The sequence below is a fragment of the Xiphophorus hellerii genome, chromosome 19 (assembly GCF_003331165.1).
Source record: "Xiphophorus hellerii strain 12219 chromosome 19, Xiphophorus_hellerii-4.1, whole genome shotgun sequence".
NCBI classification, from domain to species: Eukaryota; Metazoa; Chordata; class Actinopteri; order Cyprinodontiformes; family Poeciliidae; genus Xiphophorus; species Xiphophorus hellerii.
The window spans coordinates 23,359,386-23,383,879 of NC_045690.1; the positions used below are offsets into that span (position 1 = coordinate 23,359,386).

A 24,494-nucleotide genomic window follows, 5' to 3' on the forward strand; every position below is an offset into this window, starting at 1 on the left:
TTTTACTTAAGTGTTTTTATTTTATGTATTCATTCTTGATTATGTTTTTATTTTAGTAATTACGTGCCCCCGGAGGTTATTAATTGTTTCTTTAACACCGTGTAAGCCCTTTAAACGTGGTAAAACCGGAAGCGTTGCGAATAGCGCCGCATTTATTTATTACGAATCTTTGTTTAACTTACTCGGTATTGTATTTTAATTGTATGCACGCTTACTGTTATTTATTTATTTATTATTTTTCCTTCTTTAGCACAGTCAAGCCCTGTTTTAACACGGTTAAGCCGGAAACTGTGCAGACAGCTTACAGTTCAATGACCATATTGTTATTTATTTATTTATTTATTCGCGACACTTTCATTTATTTATTTATTTTTTACTCCTACTACATCTCCCCTAATTTTTTCCTCTGTAATTATTATTATTATTATTATTATTATTATTATTATTATTATTATTATTATTATTATTATTATTATTCACAACATTTTAATCTTAAAGCGGTAAGCTGGGTGAACAAACCTCTTGTCTCTTTGCCTCAACAAGGCGGAGTTTAGGATGCTGAGACGAGGCGAGCTGCTGGGAAGCAGGTGGAGACGGCGGATGTTTACGCGATGCGCTTCACTTAGGGAGGATCAGAGGGAGAGAATACATCTGCCGTTGATGAGAGACGCAGTAAGACAAAAAAATATATATATATAATTTTAAAAAATCCCGTTCGGGGGTCGTTCTGTGTCGATTGGAGCTCCGCCGCAGAAAGAGGCTGACGGGCTGCGAGGCGAAGCGCTCCATCTGTCTCCATCGTGTCGCTGGAGGCTGCGGCGAGGTGATGCTCCATCTTTGGATCGGCGGCCGGAGCCGTTTTTCCTGAAAGCCTGCTATTATGCAGGGAGCAAGGGAGACTGCGAGGATTAAAGGGGAAAGAAGCACTGGTTTAGAAAACATTTGGCACTCTGGCAGGTCAGTAGAGATCAACTACGTCGTACAGAATTGCATTCAATCCACCAAATATCCGCGTATTCACATTAGCCGAAGTGTCTGTTCCATTTATAGCAGTTTACGACTTCAGACTGTCATTCAGTTGTTGTTTCTCCCTGATGTGGATCACTGTGGAAAAGTCCAGGCCTTCACTGTTAGCAGGTGCGCGCCTATAATCAATTTGGCCCACACTCGTTTACAATACTCGGCTCATTTCTTTACCATATTTTTCCTTGGCTTCAATGTGTGTAGGTACATGTAGGTCGATTGTGTGAAGAAGAAAAAAACATGGCTATGAGTAATCAAATTCTCTCAGCCTAGTAACTCTGCCAAAAATAGCCCTTCTGTTAAAGGGCTGTGATGTTTTTCTGTGCGTTATTTCACTTCCCCCAAAGGGAAAATGTCTCATCTGGTGAAAAATCACTGAGTGTATGAACATGTGCTCATGCATGCATGCATGCATCCCTGAAAGCTTGCCTTGACCCTTCCCCCACAGACGGTATCGCTGATCTGAGCTGAATTTTATGATTTAGGTTTTAACATCCATTTTTGTGTGTGTGTGTGTGTGCATGGGTGTGTGAGTGTGTGTATTATACATCCTCCCCATCTTGCGCTGATCCCTGCCCTCTTTACCCGCAGTGTGAGCCCACTATGGTCGACCCCTCAGATGTTGAGGAGCAGAATAAGTGCAAAGGGCCACAACTTGACGCACCAACTGTGGCCGCTGAAGACTCTCGACTACCAGAACCGTCCGATGACACGACAACTGAGGAGGAAGGCGACGCCGGTTTCGAGACGCCACCCACTGGCAGCTCGGAGCCCAGCCCCTGCCACACTGCGTCTCCGGTGGGGCCGCAGGTCAGCACGCAGGGGGCAGCACCTCAGCAACCACAGACTCAGACTGACGCAGAGTTGCCACCGAAACTTCACTTGGACCTGTACAACTTTGATTCGCCCCAGGCGGAGGGCAGTCGTTATGTGTTGACGAGCCCCCGCTCTCTGGAGGCATGCGCTCGGTGCGGGGTCAAACCCGTGGAGCTGCTGCCTCGCCCGCTGGCCGACTTTGTCCGGGAGGCTCCGGGCCGGTCCATGCGTGTCGCCACAGGTCTCTTCGAAGTCTATGAGAAGGACAGACATGGCAAACTCAGGCAGTGCAGGGAAGAGAGGGAGAGGATCATTAGGGAAGAGAAAAGACGGATTCTGCAGGCAGCTGTCAACAGCAGCACGTCTTCATCCTCTGTGGATAAAGTCACATCTGGGATCGGTGTGCCTCCTAAACCTGACACAGTTTCCTCCAGCTCAGTTCCCAATGTGGGAGTTCCCTCTAAACCTGCAGCATCGGGTGCAACTATCCTATCGAAAGCCTCCACCTTTACTCTTAGTACCTCCCCAAAATCCATGCAACCTAGAACTACCCCACCTGCAAAGTCTGGGCCCAAAACATCCCTTCCACCTTCTAAGGGTCTATTTCAAGGATCAGTCAAAGCTTCAGTGTCCTTATCATCCGAACATACGAAAACCACACATCCAGTTTCATCCGATCCCCCACCGGTGCTCAAGAAATCTGCCGGTGGTAAATCTTCCAACACTTTTCCCAGATCAACACCGAAACCCCCCTCCTTTCCCAGAGCCAACTCGACGTTAACATCATCAGTGTCGAAGCCTGCCGTTCAGAACTCCAACCCACCTCTGAACGGAGTAACGAGAGGGCTGTTCTCTCAGCACAACGGACATCTTGGATTCCAGTCCAAGGCCCGAGGGAAAAGCCATTCCCTGGAGTCTTTACAGAGGAGGATGGATCCCGTCTGCTGCTCAACCTCCACAACCACCACGACTACATGCACCTCATCAGAGTCCGGGGCGTCATCTGCTTACAGCTGGGATGGTGCACGAGATCACTGGGCCAAAATGTCAAGTCCTCGAGCTCGCACAATGGCCACCTTCAACTCCCTGATGGGTCGCAGCCTCAGCCTCGGAGACCTCAGCCACTCCCCTCAGACAACACAGAAGGTGGAGCGCATTGTGAAGGAGGTGAAGCGTAGAGGACTCAAGGCCGTGTCCGAGCGCGACCGGAAGATCGCAGCTCTGATGCTCGCCAGATATCAAGAGGAAGACATCATGAGCCAGACCCGCTACGTCGCTCACCTTCAGTGGGACAGCGAGCGCCGGATGGAGGAGCTGCGGCGGGAGCAAGAGGACAGGGAGAAGCAGCGGGCGGTGCTCCAGTGCCAGCGAGTGTGGCAGACCCAGGTGTCGATACGTCAGCAGAAGATCTGCCGGCAGGAGCGCGACTCAGCCGCTGCCAAACTACGGCAGGCCGAGGAGCACGAAGAGCGCTGGAAGGAGCTGGCAGAGCAGCAGGAGCGCAGCCGTCTGCTGAGGCTGCAGCAGGCGGCGAGAGAAGAGAAGCACAAGAAAGCTCTACAGGAACAGAACCTGAAGGCCCTGGAAGAGGAGAGGGCTGCAGTGCTGGAGCAAGAGAGACTGCTCCTGGAGGAGAAGCTTACTATAGCTGAGCTGAAGAGACAGGAGCGGGAGCACCAGGCCCATGAGGAGAGGCGAGGTCTGAATAAAGCAGAGAGGAGGCGTCACGCCGCCCTCATACAAGAAATCGCCCGTAGAGAACAGGAAGAGAGGGATGAAGCTAAGAGGGCGGCAGAGGAGAAGCTCAACCGCTCCCTTGAGAACTACGAGCAGATAGTCGAACGCCGGGGGCAGGAACTGAAGGAGAAGGCCAAGCGTGAGGAGAAACAGATCCAGAAGGCTCGCAAGGCAGCGGAGAAACGCGAGAAGCAGCAGCAGCAGGTCCTGGAGGCCCGCGTGAAGGAGGCCGCCAAGCGAGCCCAGCAGGCCGCCATGTTGGCCGAGGAGAAGGCCAAGGAGAAAGCCAAGCGGGCCGTCCAGAGTCGGCAGGAGAAGGAGAGACTCCAGAAGCTCAACAGGCAACGGGTGGAGGAGGAGGAGAAGCAGAGGCGCCTGGAGCTCCTGCAGTCCATCGAGAGGAAGCTGGAGAAAAGCGAGCAGATCTTCAGGGAGAAGAAGGCAGTGCTGGAGAGCGCCCGCTCCGTGGCCCGGGCGTCCTTTCACGTGCGGGACAAAGTGCGGGAGGAGACCAACACGCGCACTTTTGACAAGATGGCCCTGGAAGCGCAGCTCAAAGCGAGTCTCGATGAAAAGTAAACCCACGGCTTCGGCGCAAACCGCCGGTCACATCATCGGCTCTTGACCTTCGTCACTCCACATGTTGCCCTTCTTCCAAACAACACAAGTGATATTTTTACATTACATATCATTACCCATCAGCAGTTTTATTATACTTTTCCCATGAAAGTGAAAGTGAACAAATCCAGATTTGTATTATTGCCGTATTAGGGAAGTAAACCATATCAGTAGCTATTTCTCAACAGTGAAGCCCTTTAGTCAGATGAAGCCAGCTTCATGTTTAGAGTGGACAGAACAATTTTCTTTTTGTGGCAACACAAACCGCTCTGTCTCTCTCTCTCTCTCTCTCTGTCTTTTTGCCCTTAGCTGCGTCTTATTTCAGCCACTGGACTGGAAGCTGTGCTGGACTGAAAGAGTCATTGTTTATCTGGAAGCACAACTTCACAACAGCTGCGGGGGCTTTCAAGGGAACACTCCTGTTAGTGGGAAAGCAAGCCCGAGGAAAAGGCTAAACACAAATGGTTCCCGGCCCGCGCGAATAAACGACAGCCCCTCCCGCCTTTTTTTTTGTACAAACGCAGACAGTTTGAAAGTCGAGCCCGAGAACGGAAGCTTGTCCGTCCTTTTGGCGCTGACGGTAGATATCGCACCACAAGCTTTCCTCCTTCAAATTCCCTTCAGGAACTCTCTGTTTTATTTCCCGTTGGTGTTAAAGTGCAGTCAGCACTAAAGCTCTCCGAGAGAAGACCTTCCCTCGACTCCCCGTGCCATCCTCCTGCTTCCAACAGAGCGTCATGGCGACCGTCTCCCAGTCGACAGGTAGGTGTTTTCAAACCTCCCCGTCTATCTGTTTCGTTGCCTCCTGCCGCGGCAATAGTTTTAATAATCCACCACTCCTACGATTTTCCAGCTGTGAAAAAGGAAAAAAAATTAAATGGAAAAACTGAAACGACACACGTGAGATGAAGCTGTTGCCGTGGCAATGCAAATCTGGCTGGAGTTGCAGAAAGCGGCTGGGTAATGAGGATGGTTCACCGGGAGTTCGTTCTGGATGTTTCTTTTTTTTCCCAGGCATGATTTTGGTGTTGAACAGAGTCTTCTCGCCGTTACGGTGCCTCGCAAAAAACATTGAATCAATCAAACCTCATTTACATGAGAAAGCGTTTCACCGAGGTTCAACGCAGCCCCTGGATTTTCCTTTTCTCTTCTCTTTTTGTCGCAGTGCAGCCACAACTGGAATCTGATGTGACAAACCAAAACAGAGGAAGTCAAAGCAGTGAAGTTGAACGAGGGTCTGAGGAGTTTGGGTTGCAGTGAGAAAGGCCCGCCTGGCCCCCACATTCACAATTTGTAGAACTTTGGGTAAAGGCATCTTTAACAGTCTTTACAAAAAATAACTCGAGGTCAATTAGATTTAGGTAAGAACTTTGAATGGGCCATTCCAACACATAATATGGTTCAGACTTAAAATTTTGACCGTTTCATTTCACCTCTGGGTTTGTTTTTAGGGTCATGCTGGAAGGTATTCCATCATCGGTCCCAGAAAAAAAGAAAAAAGAAAAGCATCCCCACAGCATGATGCAGCCACCACCATGCTTCCTTCTGGGAATGCTTTGTGCAATATCAGCTTTTGACTACATATAGAAAAACAACACTAAATACGTTTGCAAGACACTGCAAAAGGCCATTTACTCTAATATTTTACAGTAAATTGTCGTAAACTGTGCTCCTGTTTCATTTCATGTTATTTTATGTTATTTTCAGCGTCATGCGCTGAAACAGCTTTCATCATTTGTGTGGATGTGCTGAGCCTGTTGCATTTGATATGTTGTCTCCAGACTCTAAAAGACTTCTTGTGGGATTTTTCTTTTCAGCATCACTCCATGAAATTTTGGAATTGAAATTCCCTTCAATTTGTTTCTTGTCCCCATCCCAGCATGATCATCCGCATGTTTGCTCCGTCGCTACGTGGCTTGTAGCTTTCTGCTCATTGTCTTAAAACGTTTATTCACGAAGCCCCGATTTGCCGAGTTCAAGTTGTTGTTTTTTTCCTAGTCGACAGAGTCACTATCACCTGCTTTTCTTGACCGTGTAGAATTTTGCTTCCATGCCACAATCCTGCACAGTTCTTCTGTTGGTCCATCGCATTAAAATCCCGCTAAAACCATCGCCGTTTGCGGTTGTAAAAGTGTGGGAAAAGGTCTTGGGCGTGGAAACTTTTTGCAAAGCAGCCAGAAAGCAGAGCGTTTCAGACAGTCACGTGTTTTATACCTGCTTTCGGCCGAGACGTAAAGCCTGAGGGAATTGAAAACACAGCATTACGCCAGCAGGATTATGGCTGACTGAGCAGGGCTCCAAGCAGATAATCATGGTGGAGGGGAGAGCGGGATGAGGCAGCAGATTTCCTCTGTGGATGCTTTTTGTATAACAAAAAGAAAAAAGAAAGGAAAAAAAAAACACAAGGTTTCTGTTAAAATGCCGCAACTGCATTTTACAAGAACAGAATAACGGTTGGAGAAACTATCGGTGGTCCTGAAATCTGCTCTGAATCTGATTTAATATCAACGCCTTCCTAAAATAATGTCCCTTTTTTTTCACCTTTTAGAAAGAAAGAAGTTGAGATTTTTCCAAAATGACGTTTTGCAAAACAAACCAAAAAAAAAAGACTTAGGTGGTGATATGTTAGAAACTGAAGCTTCATGTCGTCGATTGAAGTCAGTGCCTCTGAAATCATGTTGATTAAAGTGACACTGTAACGTAAATTAAAAACACGTGGGTCAAAGGTCACCTGAAAAAGTGAAAATGACAATACGAACCTACAGTGACGTGCCAATAAGGTAGACAACGGTGATTTTGTCCCCCAATGTTCATTAAAGGCAACAAAACTGAAAACTCCTACTCCCTCTGGGACGTGAAAGCATCACCAACAGAAATTCAAAAGAAGCCTAAGGATTTATACTTTGGTGCACAAGTGGATATAATCGTACGATTATTCATTTCTAATTGACTTTTGTGAAACAGACTGCTTATTTGTTCCTTTTTATTGTCTTATGTTTCTTCTGCTTGACAGATAAGAAGAAATGCAAAACAAACAAAAGAATTTAAATCTGTTCAGAAAAAAAATTAGCAACAGCAAGTCAGACTTTAAAGAAACCGCAGGACTGTAACTCGTCTGTTGACAAATCCTTCATTTGAAAATTCTTTCTTCATTTGTTTACAAGTGGAAGCTGAAGTAAATTTGTTTTGGCTAAATTGACATGAAGGACTTTTATGCATGTTTCTCCTTTTTTTTGTTGTTTTGGCCTTTGAGATGAATCAAAACATCCAGCAAGTCGCCGTTAAGTAATTAAAAGATCCAGCCAAACTTTTCTCTTGTCGTCTGTTAAATATCCTTTTCCCGACTTGGACGTGTGAATATTAATGAGAGGCTTTGGTTGTTTCTATAATCATAGATGGTCAGCAGACTAAATGTGAGGTACACTTACGTGCGCTCAAGCAATGAGGCCAATAAAGACAAGATTTGAGATCTTCAGTGACCAACATGTTGCTGAGGCTTTATCCGTGTATTTGGACTGTGTTGTGATGCAGGTGGAACGTAGCAATAAGCAGATTAATAAATGACACACATCTGAACACACACAATACTAAAAACCTGCCCCATATTGAAAGACGCAGAGTGGTCGGTTTTGTTAAAGTAAGCCGCTACGCAGACGACACTCAGCTCTACTTCCCAATAAAGCGGTTTTGGCGCACCGCGGTGCTTGTTTGGCTACATGACTGAACTAAAGAAACTTCAACTTCAAAGATGTTAATTTCTGAACCTCCCAACCCTACAGTTTATGTCTATCAGACAAATTTAGAAATTCTCGTTAGAAAATGCAACAGCCAGCTACTCTATCGAGTCAGGAAAGTCCTGACCAAGGCCAAGCGCGTTTGTATTTTGATTTTATTTGACCTTACTGTTTTTCTACATTGATATGCTTATTTTATTCTAACATATATGGTCTTTAAACATGTGTGCTATATTAAAAAATGAAATTACTTTGACTGATTTCATCCCTCATCTTTTCTATTCGCTGCAGGTCCCAGAGGTGATTGAGAGCAGATGACTGAACCAAGCCTGAGCTTTCTGCACAACAAGCACTTCTCCTCTGTGAAATGTACCTATAGGAAAGCTGTTTACACTCGGGGTTTTTTCATCCGCAATTCCCATCGTCAACAGGCTGCTGAGAGAATTCGTTTCTGCATCAACGAATCAAATGTACGCGGTTCAAAAACAGCTTTATTCATACCAAGGCGTGCTGATCAATCTGTTCATGTTTTTGGTCCTTCTAACCTTCTTATCTTAAATGTTGGCTTTCCCCCCAGGTTTTCTGGTTATTTAATGGGTTTTTTTTTCTTTTCTCTCTCTTTAAACTACTGTTGTATCAGAAAAGGTTTGAGATGTAGCAATAACGAAACGGTTCAGGGCGACAGCGGACGCTGTTCTCGTACACGCAAGCAAAGCCGGACAAATAAACAGATCTTCAAGGTGGAATTAACTTATCTGTCCTGTCTACTTCATTTCTCTATGATATCATGTGATTTTTGCAATAAAATGTTTCAAGCCCTGTTGGCGTGCTGAGACTGTTGTAGTGAAGTAGTGAAACTGCGACCTGAAGAGAAACGTGTACTCAATGCGACAAAAAAGCATCAGGTATGAGAGGGAAAAATGTACTTTTATTGTTTGATACACAACTGAACTGATTTCATCTTTCCATACCACACAAAGTCAGCCTTTATGTGAGCAACAAATTGTTTAAATTTGAGGAAAACTATTCCAACCGAACGAACAAGCGACTTGTTTGTCCAACCGGAGGCGGGAGAACCGAAGCTCTTCAAAAAATTAGCTTTGTGTTCAAGTTTTGCTGTAAATCTGTTGTCTAGGAAGTTAGCAACTCCAGTTTTTAAAACAGAGCAAAAGAGGGAACGTTCTTTCTCTGAAAGGGCCTGCTTATCGGACAGTCGTGGCGCACTGCGGCGACTGTTTGGCTGCGCAAGTGAATTATTGTAAATTGGTGGGGGTGAGCTTCTTGAACCTCAACGAGTGCAAGACAAAAATCTGAACCTCCCAACTCTACGGCTTACAGTCTAGTAATCTGAAGTTACTGTCAAGCAAATTTAGAGATGTCTTAGAAAATGTTCTATCAACTCAAGGCCAATCGTTTGTATTTTTAGTTCACTCGTCTAGAAAGCTTGTTTCTAGAAAGCTCGCAGCTTTTAAAACACAACCCTGTTGATTTGAGTCGATTGTCCAAAAGTCTTGAAATATGTGTTAAAACTCAGCTTTTAGTGCAGACACACAATCTCACCCTGACATTGAACCTTTGATTGTATTCAGAGTAAAACTCATCCCATGCCAGGAAATGACTCTTTTCAACTTATTCACAGTTTTCAAGTGTTCCAGAGGCTCGGGGACCACCGTGAAGCATGTTGATTTTCTGTTTCTCTGATGATTTAGCCCTAGATTTTGGGTAAATATCTCGCCGAGGGACTCCAGTGGCGACCCATTCCTAGTTTACTGGTGGACGGTTTGTTATGGAGCGGGAGAGGAAAGTCTTTTCCTGGCGTGACCAGATCAACAGATGGATAGATGGCGTCCAGCGGTTGTTATGAAGACTTGGTTGACCTCAAGCAGTCCTTCTTCTCTGACAGTAAACGTTGGAGCTCACCATGTTTACCGGCAGGACAATTATGGGTCATTTTCTAGGAAGTGGCCAGTGGCTTAAACAGCAGGCAGCTGAGTCACGTCATGTTTAAACCAACGGGACACGAAGGACAGCGACAACTGACCAATCACGCTTTCCTAAACGCATTGCTGGAGGAAGGAAGTGCACATTGTTAAATATTTTAGTTGTATTCATGTCAGAGAGATTTTTTTAGGGAAGTCAATAATTATGAGGCTTGTTGTTAAAGGGGCGGAGTTATGTAAAATCAACTTTTTTTTTTTTTTCGCTTTTCATCATTTTATGTTATTCCCTCATCAAAATCATACCTGGAGTGTTGCCTTGATTCCTTCATTCATGTTTGAGAAATCTTCTAATCTCCCATGGCAACCATTCAGCTGCGCAAAACGCCCGGGTGGACCTATCGTTGAGAGCTTCCCCACTTGGTTCCTACAGACTAGCCAGACGCCTGTTGCCATGTTGCTACTTCGTTAATTGAGGAGCAAAGTAGCGATGACTTCCAGAAGGCGGAGTTTCAGAGAGAGCAGGATCTTCTTTTAAGTCACATTTGATATTTGTAGCATTGTTATAACAATTGAAATGTTTGCAAGGATGCTGATTTCGCTAAATAAGCTATCTAAGCTAACCTGGGCCGAATATTTCCAAATTCAGTGCGATTAACCACTTTTTTTTTTTCCGGTTCAGTTTGACTGTCCACACCAACACCTGATCACAGCTGGACAAGAACGTAAGATCAAGAACTTATGGACTACAACCTGTCTGGCACAAGGTAGCGCAACAACATTTCGAACTCGGGTGTTTACCTCGTTTTCATCTCTGGCCACATAAAGATTACCAATCTCCTCAACTTGCCAGATGCGGCAGATGAAACAGTTTAAATATGGCAGCGTTCTCTGTATTCGCTCATTACTTCTAAAATTAAATAATATTTATAGCGAAAGTAATTTGGCACCATGTAAATAAAAACTGCCTTGATTTTAGCGATCAAATAATATCTAAGAAGACAAATGTTCTCTTTAAGTTCTATTTCTATGGCTGCTGTAGAAAAAGGTTAGCATGTGGCTAAAAAAGAGCAGTTTCGTAGAAAAGAGTGGGTTCCAGCAATACGTTCGTCCACAGTGACGGAAATACAATTGTTTTTTTTCCTATAAATAAATGACGTTATAACATGACAAACTAGTTTTCTTTCTGTTTTTCCAGGTTCACTTTGTCTGATATTAGACATTTTTCAGTAAACCGAAACATTTAAGTGCAACAAAGAAAACAAAAAAAACCAAACAGGTTATGTGACTAAAATTTATTTAATTCATCTTGTCAGATTATTGCAGTGACTTGGAACCGTCGGTGAACAGGTGTGTGTGTGTGAGTGTGTGTGTGTGTACGTTAAGGTTTGGGATCAGGATCTTTTTACCAAATTTCTGTGCTGACGGAATTAAAGCTAAAGGATCATTTCTGATTTGCTTTTGTTTCTTTTTCTTCTTCTTCTATCCGCTCAGTCTATCGTGGTGTTTGCGGCCTCCTTGCGAACGACGATCTTGTACACGCTCTCCCTGAAGCTGCTGTCAGAGGTCAGCCGCCGCGCCGTCGCCCGCAGTTCCTCCATGCCGTCGTCCGAACCGGCCAAAGCAAACGACTTGGAGTGTTTCACTGCAACAATCAAAGCCATTCGTCAGAAAAAACAGACTTTTTTTTTTTTTTCTTACACAATATTTAGCGGTTCTATTCTCACATTTTACAAATAAGACACAAATATTCTGATTGATTTCTAAAGGTTAGAAGTAAAACTAGCACTATATCGTCAGGGTGAAGCCGAAGCTACACTTTCACCACAGATGTTTTCTGTCCCAGTTTCTCTCCACAATATTTGTTGAAATATTGCTAATCACATTCACCCTGTCTGTTGGGAAAGCCCCCGAGGACAGAGCGGGAGACTGACCGGGAAGCATCGATATTGGCGAAAAGATTTTCTGAAGATTAAGACGGAACGCACGTCCGCCGTCGTTTAAAAACCCAAACAGTAACGGCTCAAACGCGGCGATATGTGGAGCCGTTTTTCTGCCATCCCGCTCTGACTGCGGCGGCAGCAAGAAAAAGTAAAGATAGATGTCGCTTGCAACATCTAAAAATGACATGTCTAGAATATCATCCAACAGCTGGAAAAAAGAAAAACAAACTCCCGCAAACGGTTTGTTGTAGAACAAAGCCGACGTTAATTACCCTCATCCTGCTGAGGGACGAACCTTAAAGTTAAACGGGAACCTTAAAGTCGGCTCCGGGAATTCTTCTGCATTCCTCACGTTTCAGCCACAAACCTCAGTGTGCTGTAGGAAAAAATAAAAATAAATAAATGTTTTTTTACGGAGGAAAACCTGAAACGTTTGGCATCCGTTCGTACTGAGTCGATTACAGCTGAGAGTCTTTTACGCCTCTACTAGCTTTGCACATCTTTTGCCCGTTCTTTGATAGCTCAGAGTACGGAGCGTCGGTTTTAAAGTCCTGCTGCGGCTCGTGTAGTGGATCTAGGTCTGGACTTTAACTGGACCATTCTAACACAGGGATATGCTTTGATCTAAATAATCTTTACCATCCTAAGAGCCACGTTTGCTCTCAGTCCAGCTAAATAAAACTTGTTTGCAGCCACTAAAGGTAACTCCATTTTTTTTCTACTATAAAAAATGTTTTCTAAACAATCCCAATTTTCTAGCTTTTGTGATGTTTTAAAATAAACAGAAAACATTTGCAGAAAAGATGATGGATACGTTTTCTTGTGTGGGATGTTGACATTTATGGAAATTTTATTTTATTTTTTTTAAAAGCACATAGTTTCCAACTTAATGACAAAGACAACATTACTTGTATATTTTAGTATCATTCTGTGATAATCAATTTATCATATGAAAAAAACCTGCCAAAAATCAGCATCATTTATATTTAAATCATTAGTCGATTCGTTATCATTTATCATTTTAAGTCAGAGTTATATTGTGGAAGATCCATTAAAAAAAATTAAAATAAAGATCAAATACATTTTTTAATCATGAATTTGTAACTGTAATTGTTTTTCACTATAAAAGGCAACATGGTTTTTAATCACTACTATAAAATATATGTTAACATAATTTATGGATAGCTAAATGTCATTCTCATCCTGATTGGCTGCCAGTCAAATTGATCCACAGTACTACGCTGCCACCACCGTGTTTCACCGAGTTCAAGTTAATCCCGCGCAGTGTTTGGTTTCTCTTTTCCAATTTTAGCAGGAAAGCCATTCATAGCCACCGCTGTCAGATTTGTGTTTGTGAAACCGACCACTAGAACGTGAGTGGAGTGTGTGTGACGCTCACACTCACACCAGTGGCGTCTGGAGGCTCTCCTCTGGACGCGGCAGCTCTTGATCCTGCGCGCGGCGGCTTTGTGCAGGTAAACGGCGTTCTTCATGATGGCCGGCAGCTTCGCCTCGATCTCCGCTGCACAGATGCACTCCTCGAAGAACTCTGAGTGAACGAACACACACACACACACACCCACACACACACACACACACTTGTTCTATTTAAATGTTTAAATAAAATTTCCCTACAAGGGCGAATATTATTTTATCAGTCAAATCAAATCAGTTTTTATTTGTATGCTGCCAAATTAGATTTTTTTTTCTTTTGTTTTTAACCTCTAAGGGTTTCGACATAAACGAAGACGAGTGAAATATCCCGTCAGTTTTTAGCTGCTGAGAATTGAATTAAGGCTCCATGAATTTACACTGGTTGGACAATAGGTGGCAGTACAGGCAATGACACAAGAACATTAAGAAGTGGAAGATTATGTAAAAAAATTTTTTAAAAAGTTCACAATCATACAAGTAAGCATCCTTTACCTGTTCAGAGGATAATAGCTAACACAGCTAACATTTAACTACATCAGCGTCCTAAATGCCTGTAAACATTTAATACGGCCGTCCTGCAGTGACCAGAGTTCTCCCTCTGCGACCTTCACACAGCTGGGCTGCTAATGCAGCTCGTTAGCACAAAGTGAGATTAGCGAACGCTATGTAAACAAGCGCTAATCGCTAACACACTCACTTCTCAGCTGCGTCACGTCCCCCTTCATCTTCTCGTCTCTCTCCTTGGTCCGCTCCACCGAGTTCAGGCCCTTCTCCAGGTCCTGCAGGGCCTCCTCCGCCTGCTTCAGCCTCTGCTCCAGCTCCATGCGCGACTGGATCTCCGCCTGGCCTCACAAAGCAAAGCCGCCATCAGTACCGACATGGAAAAGCCCGTTTGAATGTGTTTCTTTCAATAAATGTATTTGAAACAAAGTCACTTTCACTGTAGTTTCAAATAATTATTTGATTTAAAAAAAAAAAACAAAAACACATTATACTATATCATATTATATCGATAAATATCGTCACCGTCCCAAAGTAATGGCCTAAGTCTTTTTTTTTTGCCAAAAGTGATTTTTTTGTAAAAAACAAAACAACCCCCCCCCCCCCCCCCCCAAAAAACAACTATATTATAAATTAAATAAAATTTATAAAATAGAAAAAAAATACTTTTTTTATTATTCTTCTTAAATAAAAGTAGATAAGTAATTAATTATTGATAAAAAAAACATATAGTCTATTAGGAATATAAAATGTATAGAATCAACATCACCTCTAAGCAGGTGGGTTTTTAGCATTGATTTAAAGGAACTCAGTGTTTCATCTGTTTTGTAGATAAAAATGTTTAGATTTGTTTTAATGAGAACTTGATTTGACTGTTTTAGCAGAGATGATTTATTTCTTCTTATTTAAAGGGGCAGTAATACGTAAAATCAACTTTTTTTTAGCTCTACATCATGGTAAAATGTTTTTCTCTCACTAAAAACAAACCTGAAGTGTTGCTTTGATTTTGTTCATTCATGTCTGAGAAATCCTTTAACCTCCCACGGCAATCATTCAGCTGAACAACATGCTTGATTGGACCAAGCCCCGCCTTTGAGGACAAAGCTCCTCCCCTTAGCCGCAGTTTCCAAGCTGCCACCTCACAGCCTTACCCAACACCTCCAACACTCAGCTCCTTCAGACTAGCTAGCAGCAATTAGCAATCACCTGGTGGAACTGTGCGCAATGCTGCTTCTCAGCAAAACGTTAAAAGGTTAATAGGGGAGCGATGTCGTGATGACTTCCTGAAGGTGGAGTTTCAGAAAGAGCAGGAGTTTCTTAAAGAGACACAGGCCCAATTTTAAATTTCTTTTAAAACATATTTGATATATATAGCATTTTATAAATAAAGGTAACATAGTTACTTGACTGTGTTACAAAATGATACTATGTGGCTGGACAACACGTAATACTGCCCCTTCAAGGCTGAAAGAAAGTTTATTTTATAAAAGTATTATGAATAATCTTGATTGTTTGTTGTGTTGCCATAGATACAATCTGATGCCACGTAACCTTTGTGTTTGAGCTCAGTTTGTTCCACAAACATAATCACTGATTGATTTTAAGCTAAACTCATTTTAAGCCCCGCCCCTTCTCCCAGATTCCACCAAATCTGTGTTGAAACGCCGTTAGTGGGATGGGAGGGGGGTTCTTATAAAGGAAAGGAGCCACAAATCTAATTCGGCTCTGGGCCCCGCGCCACCCAGGGCCGGCCCTGTGTACTCTGTCACCTTGAGCTCGGCCTCAGTCTGCTGCTTGTCCACCGTGAGCTGAGAGAGCGACTGCTGCAGCGTCTGGGCCTGGGTGGAGAAGTACTCCTTCTCCTGCTGCAGCAGCTTGGAGCGCTGCTCGTTGTCATTCAGCCTGAACAGAAAGCAAGAAATACTGAACTCAGCTCATTTACAGTCATATTGAATAAAGTAGATTACATGTGCCGAGCAAAAAGTACTTTTTACTTCTGCTTGAGTAATATTATTATGAGGTATGAGTAAGGTACTCTTACTTGAGTAAAGCTTCTGGGTGGTATGGAGGACCAAAACTGACATAATTAAAAAATAAAAGCAGAAACATATATATATATATATATACTATATATACAGTATATATATATATATTGTTTTCCTTTTTGTTATACACGCATTGTTTTTGTCAAGAAATTTTTTTTGCGTTCTTACTTTTCGATTTCTCTATGCATTTCGGTCTGTTTATGCAAATGAGGGGGGCGGAGTCTTAACACTTCAGCGCCTGCCTATTGGTTGGTTAGCATCACACGCTACTTGGCTTCAACAAAGATGGATGATAAAGACGTTTATCAGTGATCTGAAGCTTGGCAAGTGTTATAGTCTTATGACTCCTGACTTTTTTATTTCTTGTGTCAGTCAGCGTCTCTCCTGGTCACAAAGATCCAAAGTCAGGTTAGTCATAGTTTGGACGAAGATTTTGAAAATACTTTCTACCATTAAATTGTAGGATTTTTTTCTTCTTCATTGAATGTCCATTCTGATAGACACGAGGAGTGTTACCATGCAAAGAAAGAAAAAGTATCTGCAATCATTTTATAAGTTATTTCTGACTTCACAAATCAATTTGTTTCATTTTTTTATGGTGATTATTTTTTTTTTTTTAGAGTTTTTAAAATATAAACTCACACCACTTGAATGACTTTTTTTCTTTTTAGTTCTGGAGGGGTTAAAAAGCGTTTGACTCGCATGCGTGGCATGCGAGCGGGGATCAATGCGATCTCGTGGACACGAGAGGAAAAGCCCCGGCGCGTTTACGCAGCAAGACATGAATCTGATGGGGAGTCGTAAAGCGGCCGGCCCGACCCGCTCGTGGAGCATTAGTGCTTCACAGTCGATAGCAGCAACCTGTAATATCCCCACTTACTGCGCCTCGTCAATGAGCTGCTTGCCTTCGGATCAATACACATTTCCACTGTACCATTAGCGCGGACCGGCGCTGCTACGACAGGAGAACATGCGGGGGGGGAAGCTCACTTCTCGTCGGCCTGCTCCTTCTCCTTCAGCAGGATCTTCATCTGCTCCTCGATGTGCCGCAGGTCCTGCAGCACCTCCGGGTCTCGGCTGGCCTCTCCGTCCACGGGGTCCTCGCACGCTGACCCCGAACTCTTTCGGTCCGCCTCCTTCTCCTCCTGACCTTTCACCCCCAGCATCAGAAGTCTCCGCTGTTTCTCTTGGGAGAGCTCCTGAAAACAAACAGCAACATCTCTATAGTTTACACTGGGCTTCTGGTTGTTGCGTTGGTTTTTACCGGTGCTGTTAATCGATTAAGGAATGTAAATCAGATTAATCGCACTCTGGCGCCGTGGTTAATCGCGATCAATCACTGTCCAACTTTGTAAGCTTGATATGTCAAAGTCAAAGTCATGGTTCTTGCAGGGATGCTTCATTCTAACAGGTTCTAAAACACTCCGATGATTCAGGACATCATGTATGGGGTTAAAAGTTCATTTGAACACGATGAGAGCATCTGGAAAGCCTTGGCAGGAGGAAGTAACTGACTGTGTGTATGGTTAGCTCTCAAGCGCTCAGACATATTAAGAATGAGGTAAAGAATTTACTGCGTTGCGGTGAAAATCTTGGAAAACAACTAGATACCTCTATGGACTTCTGAAGCGTATCTGTTAAGCAACTCAGCTCTTCTTTTTCCCGGTCAACACTTTTCAGGGACTGAGTTGTGTCATCGAGGTCTCTGCAACGGCAAGAAGCACTTTCACGCAACGCGCTCAGACAAATGCTCTGGAAAATCCTGAAGCGAAATGAGCCGTTAGCTAGTTACAGTTTGATCTGCTCCTGCTCCGCCTTCAGCTCCAGAACCACCTCCTCAAACTTCCTCTTCTCCTCTTCCAGGACCTGGTTGAGACGCTCCAGCTCCTGCAGAGATGTATAATTAGAGCTGCGGCGTGTAACGTTTATAAAAATAAGAAATTTGACCTATTTGTTGAAACCGTCACTATGCTGTGACAGTACGTTATGAGACAGATAACTGTGCGAGAAAAACAACTGAGCTCCTCTGCCGTCTCCTGGTGCTCTCAGCGCTAACTAGAGGCAACCAATCAGAGCCAGGAAGCGGATCTTAGCGCTGTCAATCACGAGCGTGTGCACGCTGCTCTCCCACATACATTTCTGTCCTTCCTCCCCTCCTTGATCTCTGCTTCAGTACAGCTTCTCCCATCAGCAATGCCTGTCGTGAATGCTAATGCTTAGCTAGCAATGTTAGCTAGCTGTGGCTAGTAAGGCTAACAGTCAGCAGATAAGTGGCTTTCCTGTAGTGGTGAGTTGTTTCTTCGCCATTAACACATTTCACAGCACATTCACGGGGGTGATTGACAGCGCTAGGACCTCCCCCCGCCTCTGATTGGTCATTTGGACCGAGAGCGGCGCATTCCTTCTGACGGCATTAGCAGCCCAGGGAGAAGGAGGAGGAGCTCAGATTCACAGATTATCTGTCCCATATTACGCTGACACAACATATAGACAGTTTTAACTGTCTTCATGTTTTTTTATGGGTTTTTTTTTTTTTTTTTACATATCAAATATTTAAAATCAAAGTTACATACTGCAGCGTTAAGTGTCCCCCGACATGAGTAACAAGGACCTCACCTCCTTCTGTGCTCTTTGGTGACTTAACTCCTCTGTCTCCTCCATAAGTTTATCTTTAAGAAAACAAACACATTTAAAAAAAAAAAAAATCCTTTTCTCTACTTACTCACTTGAGCTTTCCCATATTTACCCAGGTATTCTTGTTTCTCCTTGGCCAGCTGCAGCCCCTGGGCCTCCAGGCTCTCGATCATGGCCTCCCCGAGTTGCGAGTTCTTCCACGTGCTGTCCGTCAGCGTGAAGAAATTGCAAAGAGGAGGAAAAGATTCAAAACCCCCGACGTAATTTTATCGACTACTTCGATTCCTGCAGAGGGCCTTTAGATACTCACACTTTCCCTGATTCCTGGAGCATCTCTATCCACTGGACCTGCTCCTCCTCAGACTCAGCAGCCAGGACGACGGTACCCTGGGGGTGGACGTAATGCACGCAGCATCAGCTTTGTGTCGCTAATGGCTTCGAGATTATAAACATTGGATTTCTGTCTTTGTCTTTGGTGGGGTAGTAAAATACGGACGTCCGGGAACGGAGAGATTGTTTAAAACTATTATTCTGAAATCAGGTGGAGATTTAAATATTTGCGTCAACTCTTAAAAGTTAAAATAGCGAGGTGAGAGTAGGCCAATGAACAATAAACCCATTAAATGCATGATGAGTTAAAACAAGCTCAATAATTTCCGTTTGAATAATTTATCGTCTTTCTCTTTTTTTCTTTCTACCATAAACTGGATGTCAAAAGTCTTCAGTCGGGTGTATTTGGTCGTAGCTAGCTGCTTTTTCGAAGGACAATTTTGTTTAGAGAAACTTTATAATTCATTTTATTTGTTAGGGAAGAAAATGGTGTTTTACCAGAACAATGAATGATGTCAAAAATGAGGTCAAATCACCCAATATGTTAAAAAATAGGCCAAATGACCAATAGTATGATGTCGAAAATGAGGCAAAATGAGAAATAATATAATATGAAGTCAAAAATTAGGTAAAGTTTGTATAGTAAAACACTGAAACTAGGTCAAAGTATAGGATGAGACCAAAGGACACATAGCACATTATGTCGCAAATCAGGTAAACTGACACATATTATCATATTTCATATTATGAAGTCAAAAATGTGGCCAAATGATAAATAGTATGATGAGATAAATGAGGTAAAAGGACCACACTAAGTTTAGTATGACGTGAAAAATGCGGCCGAATCAGATATAGTATATACTGTACGTCGCCAATGATGTAGCAATGATTTTGTCCAAAATGAGGTAAAATCACAGATAATATACCATGATGACAAAAATGGGTTGAAATGAGACACAGTATATACAGTAGTATGACATCGCAAATGATGTCCTGGTGTAGAATGTCGTCAAAAATGAGGTAAAAATGACACGTAAATGAATCTAACTGTAAACCTTTTCTCCAGAGGACATTCGGCCCGTCAATATTTGCAGATGCACGTTTCCTTAAAGCCGCTGATTTTGGAAGACGCACCTGGTCAGCCCATGTTGATGAAAAACTGAATTTACTCCACGGTCAAGTTCATGATTTCACTAATCATCCTAATCAATTTTCTAGACTTTTACGGCGACAGCTTTGGGCTGGACGGTTTGAAAACGTGGAAGCAACTGGTTCATCTAGCAGGATAACAACCAAAAACACAGATTAAAAGTTGCTTGGCAATGTTGCCGAGGCAGGCTCTGGGTTGGCTCCGACCTCAGCCCTGGTGAGAATTGCATGTATTTATGCTATTATTATGTAGGTACCAGGAAATCAAACTGTTTAAATAAACCCAATCAATTGTAATAGGAACTGGCCAAACGGTGCTGAGGCAACTCACAGGAGCATTTATCTATTACAGAGAAAACTCAAACCTACTGTAAAATCTTCAAGGTTGACCACAATGGCGAAGGGCATCCCCATGTCCTCGTTGGTCGACACCACGCATCCTCCCAGAGGAATGACTCCCTGGCACAGAAAACAGACCGAGCGTTTTCAGGAGGACAAACTCAGAGACTTGGCGGTGGCCGTCGCCGGGCGTTTCGCTCACCTTGGGATGGATGTTGAAGTACCTGTTGCTCTCGAAGCTCCTCTTCTCGCTCTCTGCGTAGTAGAGCAAGAAGCTGTCTTTGATGATGAAGAATCTTTTGTACCGAGGAGACAATGAAAGCAGCAGTGAGTGAAACCCCCGCGGGGGCCGAAAGGAAAACGACATCCGCCGACGCTCTCGTAGCGCCAACATCAGCAGCCTTGCTAGGCGGCTCTGCTAGCGGAACGGAACGGCAAAAAGCACAAAACTTTGCTTTCAAGCGACATTAGACAAAGAAAAAATGGACGGAATCTATTCCTTTATTCGTCTAAATTGAATTTAAAGGAGTTTTCCTTTAAATTCCAACTCCTTTACTGTTTTCTGAGCATTAGCAAGCACCGCTAAATCAAACTCTTTGAGCTCTTCATCTCATCTGAAAGGAAATGTCGTCGCAAGTGAACAGACAAACACCACGAAGCACGATGGAAGCAGAACGACAGTTTAGGAATGAGAATCTGAACGCCTTAGAATGTGAACGAAGCAGTAAAAAGCATGCGCTTTAGAAAAATATCAGATTAACAGTAATCTCTTGAAGCTAACGCGTATGTGCCGCACCAACACCATAACCTCCATTAATGACATTTCTACCTCAAGAGTAAATAATCTCCTGTGTTTTGGCCATAAGTCTCTCCTTACCACACAAGTCCAGTTTAGGCCCTTTAGTTGAAACTCCTGCACTTGGCGAGAGAGCAATTGGATTTTGCTGTGGACTTTGACTAGGCCACTCCAACACATGACTATGCTGGGATTTAAGCCGTTCCGTTACAGATCGCGCTGTATGTTTACAGTCGTTGACCCAAAAATGTCTAAATGGGACGTTTTATGGCTTCCTTCCAACAAAAGCCTTCTTCAACTTGAGTTGTGTATCCCTGCAGCTTCTCCGGTTACCATGGGAATCATGGCAGCTTCTTAAAATGTTATTTATTTATTTATTTATTTATTTGGGGCCATTAGAATCTTTTCATTGAGGCTATTTTTTTACCCAGTCTCTCTTTACATTGTTAAATTGTGACAATGTAAGAAGTCAAAATAGAACAACTTAATAACTGTTATCAGATATCATTTAGCAAAATACTACAAAGTAACAATGGCTATAACGTTATGGCTGAAAAGTGAAAAGGTTTTTTTAATTTTTATTAGCTCAATCTCTTGAAATTAAAACAAAACATTTTTAAGAGCCCACACACACACAGATGTCTTGAATACACAAAACTAACTTGCAAGTAATTTTTCAGCACAATATAGGAGCTTGTTTTAAGTCAATAATACCTTAGTATTGATGAAAACGTACTAGCTGGAAGTGATCAGTCCACAGAACAAGATATTTTCCCTTATAATAAGTTAAAATACTTTGTTCCATGGACAGACTATTTCAGTAATAACTAGTGCTTTTCGTCAATATTAAGGAGTTAAGATCGTGCTGAAAATTTACTTGCAAGTCAGTTTTGTCTTATTCCAAATATATTTGCACTGGAAACTAGACCAAAAATAAGATTTTATGTTTTTGCAGTCACACGTTTCTGGAGCAAAATAAGGATTTTTACTTTACATAGCGTTTCGATTCAAATTAAGTGACGGATTTTCTTTAAGTAAATAATTTTTTAGATCCACTCGGATGCTTTCGACTTGCCTTAATATGCAGTGCGGATGCAGGATTTAGCCAACTACCTGAAATAACCCAGAAAAGCAAGTAAAGAACAAGAGAGAGAGACACGCACTGTAAAAAAAAATATATATATATATCCATGATAAACAGTAATGTGCGAGGAAACCCTATTACTGTTGCTGTTAATAAATTAATCGGTGAAATTTGTGATTTGTACATTTTTACATTTGTACAAACATTGTTTTCGTGTTCATTTTAGGGGAAAACATTTGACTTTTTTCCACCTTTAAGCTAAAACGTTTGCTTTTACAGCAAAAACATCGACTCCAGCATCATTTTTAACTGTAAAATGTTTTTGTTTTGTTTTTGTTTTTTTTTAATGCCAATACCGTCAAACCGTGAAAGAATAAAATGTTTTCACCGGTAATTTTACGGTGCAATTCTGGGAGCCACGACTGTCGGAGTTACGGTATACCGTGAGATTTACGGGGTTTTTTTTTTGTTTTTGTTGTTTGTTTTGTTTTTGGTTTTGTTTTTACAGTGCACACGGCCCTCTCCACTCACCTGCGGGACCACTTGGCCGACGGCCGTCCGAAGGGTCTCTTCCACAGCACGCCGTGCAGCTGCACCTTGGTGCTGATGTCCAGCGCTTCGGAGTCCGACTGCTCCATGGACGTCCAGGGTGACAGCAAAGAGTGTCTGGATGAAGACGAGAACATCCCCCTCTGCAGAGTTCCCCTTGCCCTGGGAGGTGGGGCCAAAAATAATAAAATAAAATAATAAATGTAGATATAGATGTAACAAAAGGAGAAAAAAAAAAGTGTCGCACAAGTCTGTCAATAACAATTAGTCCAACAGCATTCGATCAGAAACAAACACGCAGAGATCCTGCAGGCGCGTCCAGCCTCGATCCCGGGCAGGAGGCAAATCCCGATAACCCAGCAGGCCGGAATGATGCAGCTGCCAATACGCTCATCAGCTGGAGGCGGACAGAGCCGCGCCGCATCCTGGGCACATCGGGGAGGGAGGGAAGCTTTAGGAATGAGTTGCTAAATCTGAGGCCGGTCGATACAGTCCGGCCAGTAAAAGCTGTTATTCAGATTACAGCTACCGGCAGGTATGACCTATTGGCTCTTTCTCTCATTTATCATTTGCTCCATCCGTGTGTTTCAGAAGCAGCGAGTGGTGAGGAGGACAAATGTTTGTATGGCAGGACTTTCTAGTAAAAGGGACCGGAGAGGCATGACATGCAGCTTCAGTGTCATCAGCATCAGATTAATTCCCAGCACATGTGTCTGAGTGGGAAGCAGGGCGGCGGATTATGCGGATCCTCGCGGCTCTCGGGTTTAGCATCCAGGACGGTGAGACGCATTAGCCGCGCAGAGAGCGTCCAGAGAGGACAGAGAGGAAAAGTCTCAGAGTTATATAACTTTGTCTAAAACAAACAAACAAAAACAAAAAAAATCATGTTAAAATGCAATTTAATGTCGTTTCCCGTGATTTTGTGATTCACTGTCAACATTTTCAGGTGTGACTTCGAAGTCCTGTAATTTGACCCTCCGCCGAAATTGGATCCATAAACTAACGACTGCGTGTCAGGGCCAATGTAGGTAGAAAACCAAGGAGTAGAACATGATAATGATAATAATAAAAACCACACTCAGAAACTTTGAGATTAAGCTCGAAATCTCAACATTTTCTAGAATGTATTTTATTTTGAAAAGTCAAAAATGTCCGACATTTTTAAAACTCAGAAATTTCCCAAGTTTTTTTTTTTTTTGCTTTTTGTAACTTTTGAGAATAATCTCAAAATATTAGAGTTTTTTCTAGCAATTTTCTTTGACATTATAGCCTCAGAAATGCTCATTTTTTATTTTTAGAAAATGTTTTTTAAAAATTGTGTAATTTTACATGTTTTTTTTCTATCTACAAAAGCTCTAATACGTAGCCGTAGTAAACAGTTTGCCCTTCAAAAGTCACTGAATTTCAATCAGAGACAAACGTCTTGGCAGAATTATGCAAAATCAACTTTTTGCACTTTACATCATGTATTGTTATTCCCTCATCAAACACACACCTTTAGCATTTCCTTAATTCTTTCCTGCATGTTTAAGAAATCCTTTAATCTCCCATAGCAACCGTTCAGCTGGGCAAAACGCCTGGGTGAAAGTAGCATTGAAAACTCCCCTACTCTGCTCCTTCAGACTAGCCAGCCACAATTAGCAAACACCTGTTAACACGTTGTTAAAGGGTTCACAGAGGAGCGACGCTGTGACGAAATTCCTGAAGGTGGAGTTTCAGAAAGAGCAGGAGTTCCTTAAAGAGGACCGATTTCAAGGCGTTCAATTACCAATCCGAATTCTTTTAAGTCTTATTTGACGTATACGGCAATTTTAGCAACCGAAGG

The 24,494-nt window shown here is 42.9% G+C and overlaps 2 protein-coding genes across 3 annotated transcripts; one reads left to right on the plus strand and one right to left on the minus strand.

The window, feature by feature from the left end:
- The first annotated feature begins 543 nt into the window (after positions 1–543).
- ccdc177 (coiled-coil domain containing 177) lies at positions 544–8,761 on the plus strand. 2 transcript variants are annotated; one of them, XR_004336686.1, is made up of 3 exons: positions 544–957; positions 1,615–4,956; positions 8,220–8,761. XR_004336686.1 is itself a non-coding variant. In XM_032546281.1 (2 exons), exon 2 carries the CDS (start codon positions 1,627–1,629, stop codon positions 4,153–4,155), a length of 2,529 nt encoding a protein of 842 aa, XP_032402172.1. In that variant the 5' UTR covers positions 544–957; positions 1,615–1,626; the 3' UTR covers positions 4,156–4,961. The 2 variants fall into 2 exon arrangements, 1 of the variants encoding a protein (XP_032402172.1); XM_032546281.1 differs by lacking the exon at positions 8,220–8,761 and having other exon boundaries at positions 1,615–4,961.
- A 2,384-nt stretch (positions 8,762–11,145) lies between these two features.
- plekhd1 (pleckstrin homology domain containing, family D (with coiled-coil domains) member 1) lies at positions 11,146–23,501 on the minus strand. Its single transcript, XM_032546310.1, has 13 exons — positions 22,652–23,501; positions 20,443–20,536; positions 20,271–20,360; positions 18,733–18,809; positions 18,535–18,626; positions 18,405–18,457; positions 17,581–17,675; positions 17,400–17,493; positions 16,779–16,987; positions 15,513–15,645; positions 13,940–14,084; positions 13,214–13,357; positions 11,146–11,510 (listed from the first exon to the last, which is right to left on the minus strand). Exons 1-13 carry the CDS (start codon positions 22,804–22,806, stop codon positions 11,356–11,358), a joined length of 1,536 nt encoding a protein of 511 aa, XP_032402201.1. The 5' UTR covers positions 22,807–23,501; the 3' UTR covers positions 11,146–11,355.
- Between the last annotated feature and the right edge of the window lie 993 nt (positions 23,502–24,494).

What these genes read in the sequence shown, in the direction of transcription:
- plekhd1 (XM_032546310.1), bottom strand. Translation starts at nt 22,806, where the DNA reads ATGTTCTCGTCTTCATCCAGACACTCTTTGCTGTCACCCTGGACGTCC. An exon ending in GGAGAAACAAGAATACCTGG is followed by an intron (nt 18,458 to 18,534) that starts GTAAATATGGGA and finishes GTTTTCTTAAAG; the next exon opens with ATAAACTTATGGAGGAGACA. An exon ending in GAGCAGGAGCAGATCAAACT is followed by an intron (nt 17,494 to 17,580) that starts GTAACTAGCTAA and finishes TTGCCGTTGCAG; the next exon opens with AGACCTCGATGACACAACTC.
- ccdc177 (XM_032546281.1), top strand. Translation starts at nt 1,627, where the DNA reads ATGGTCGACCCCTCAGATGTTGAGGAGCAGAATAAGTGCAAAGGGCCA.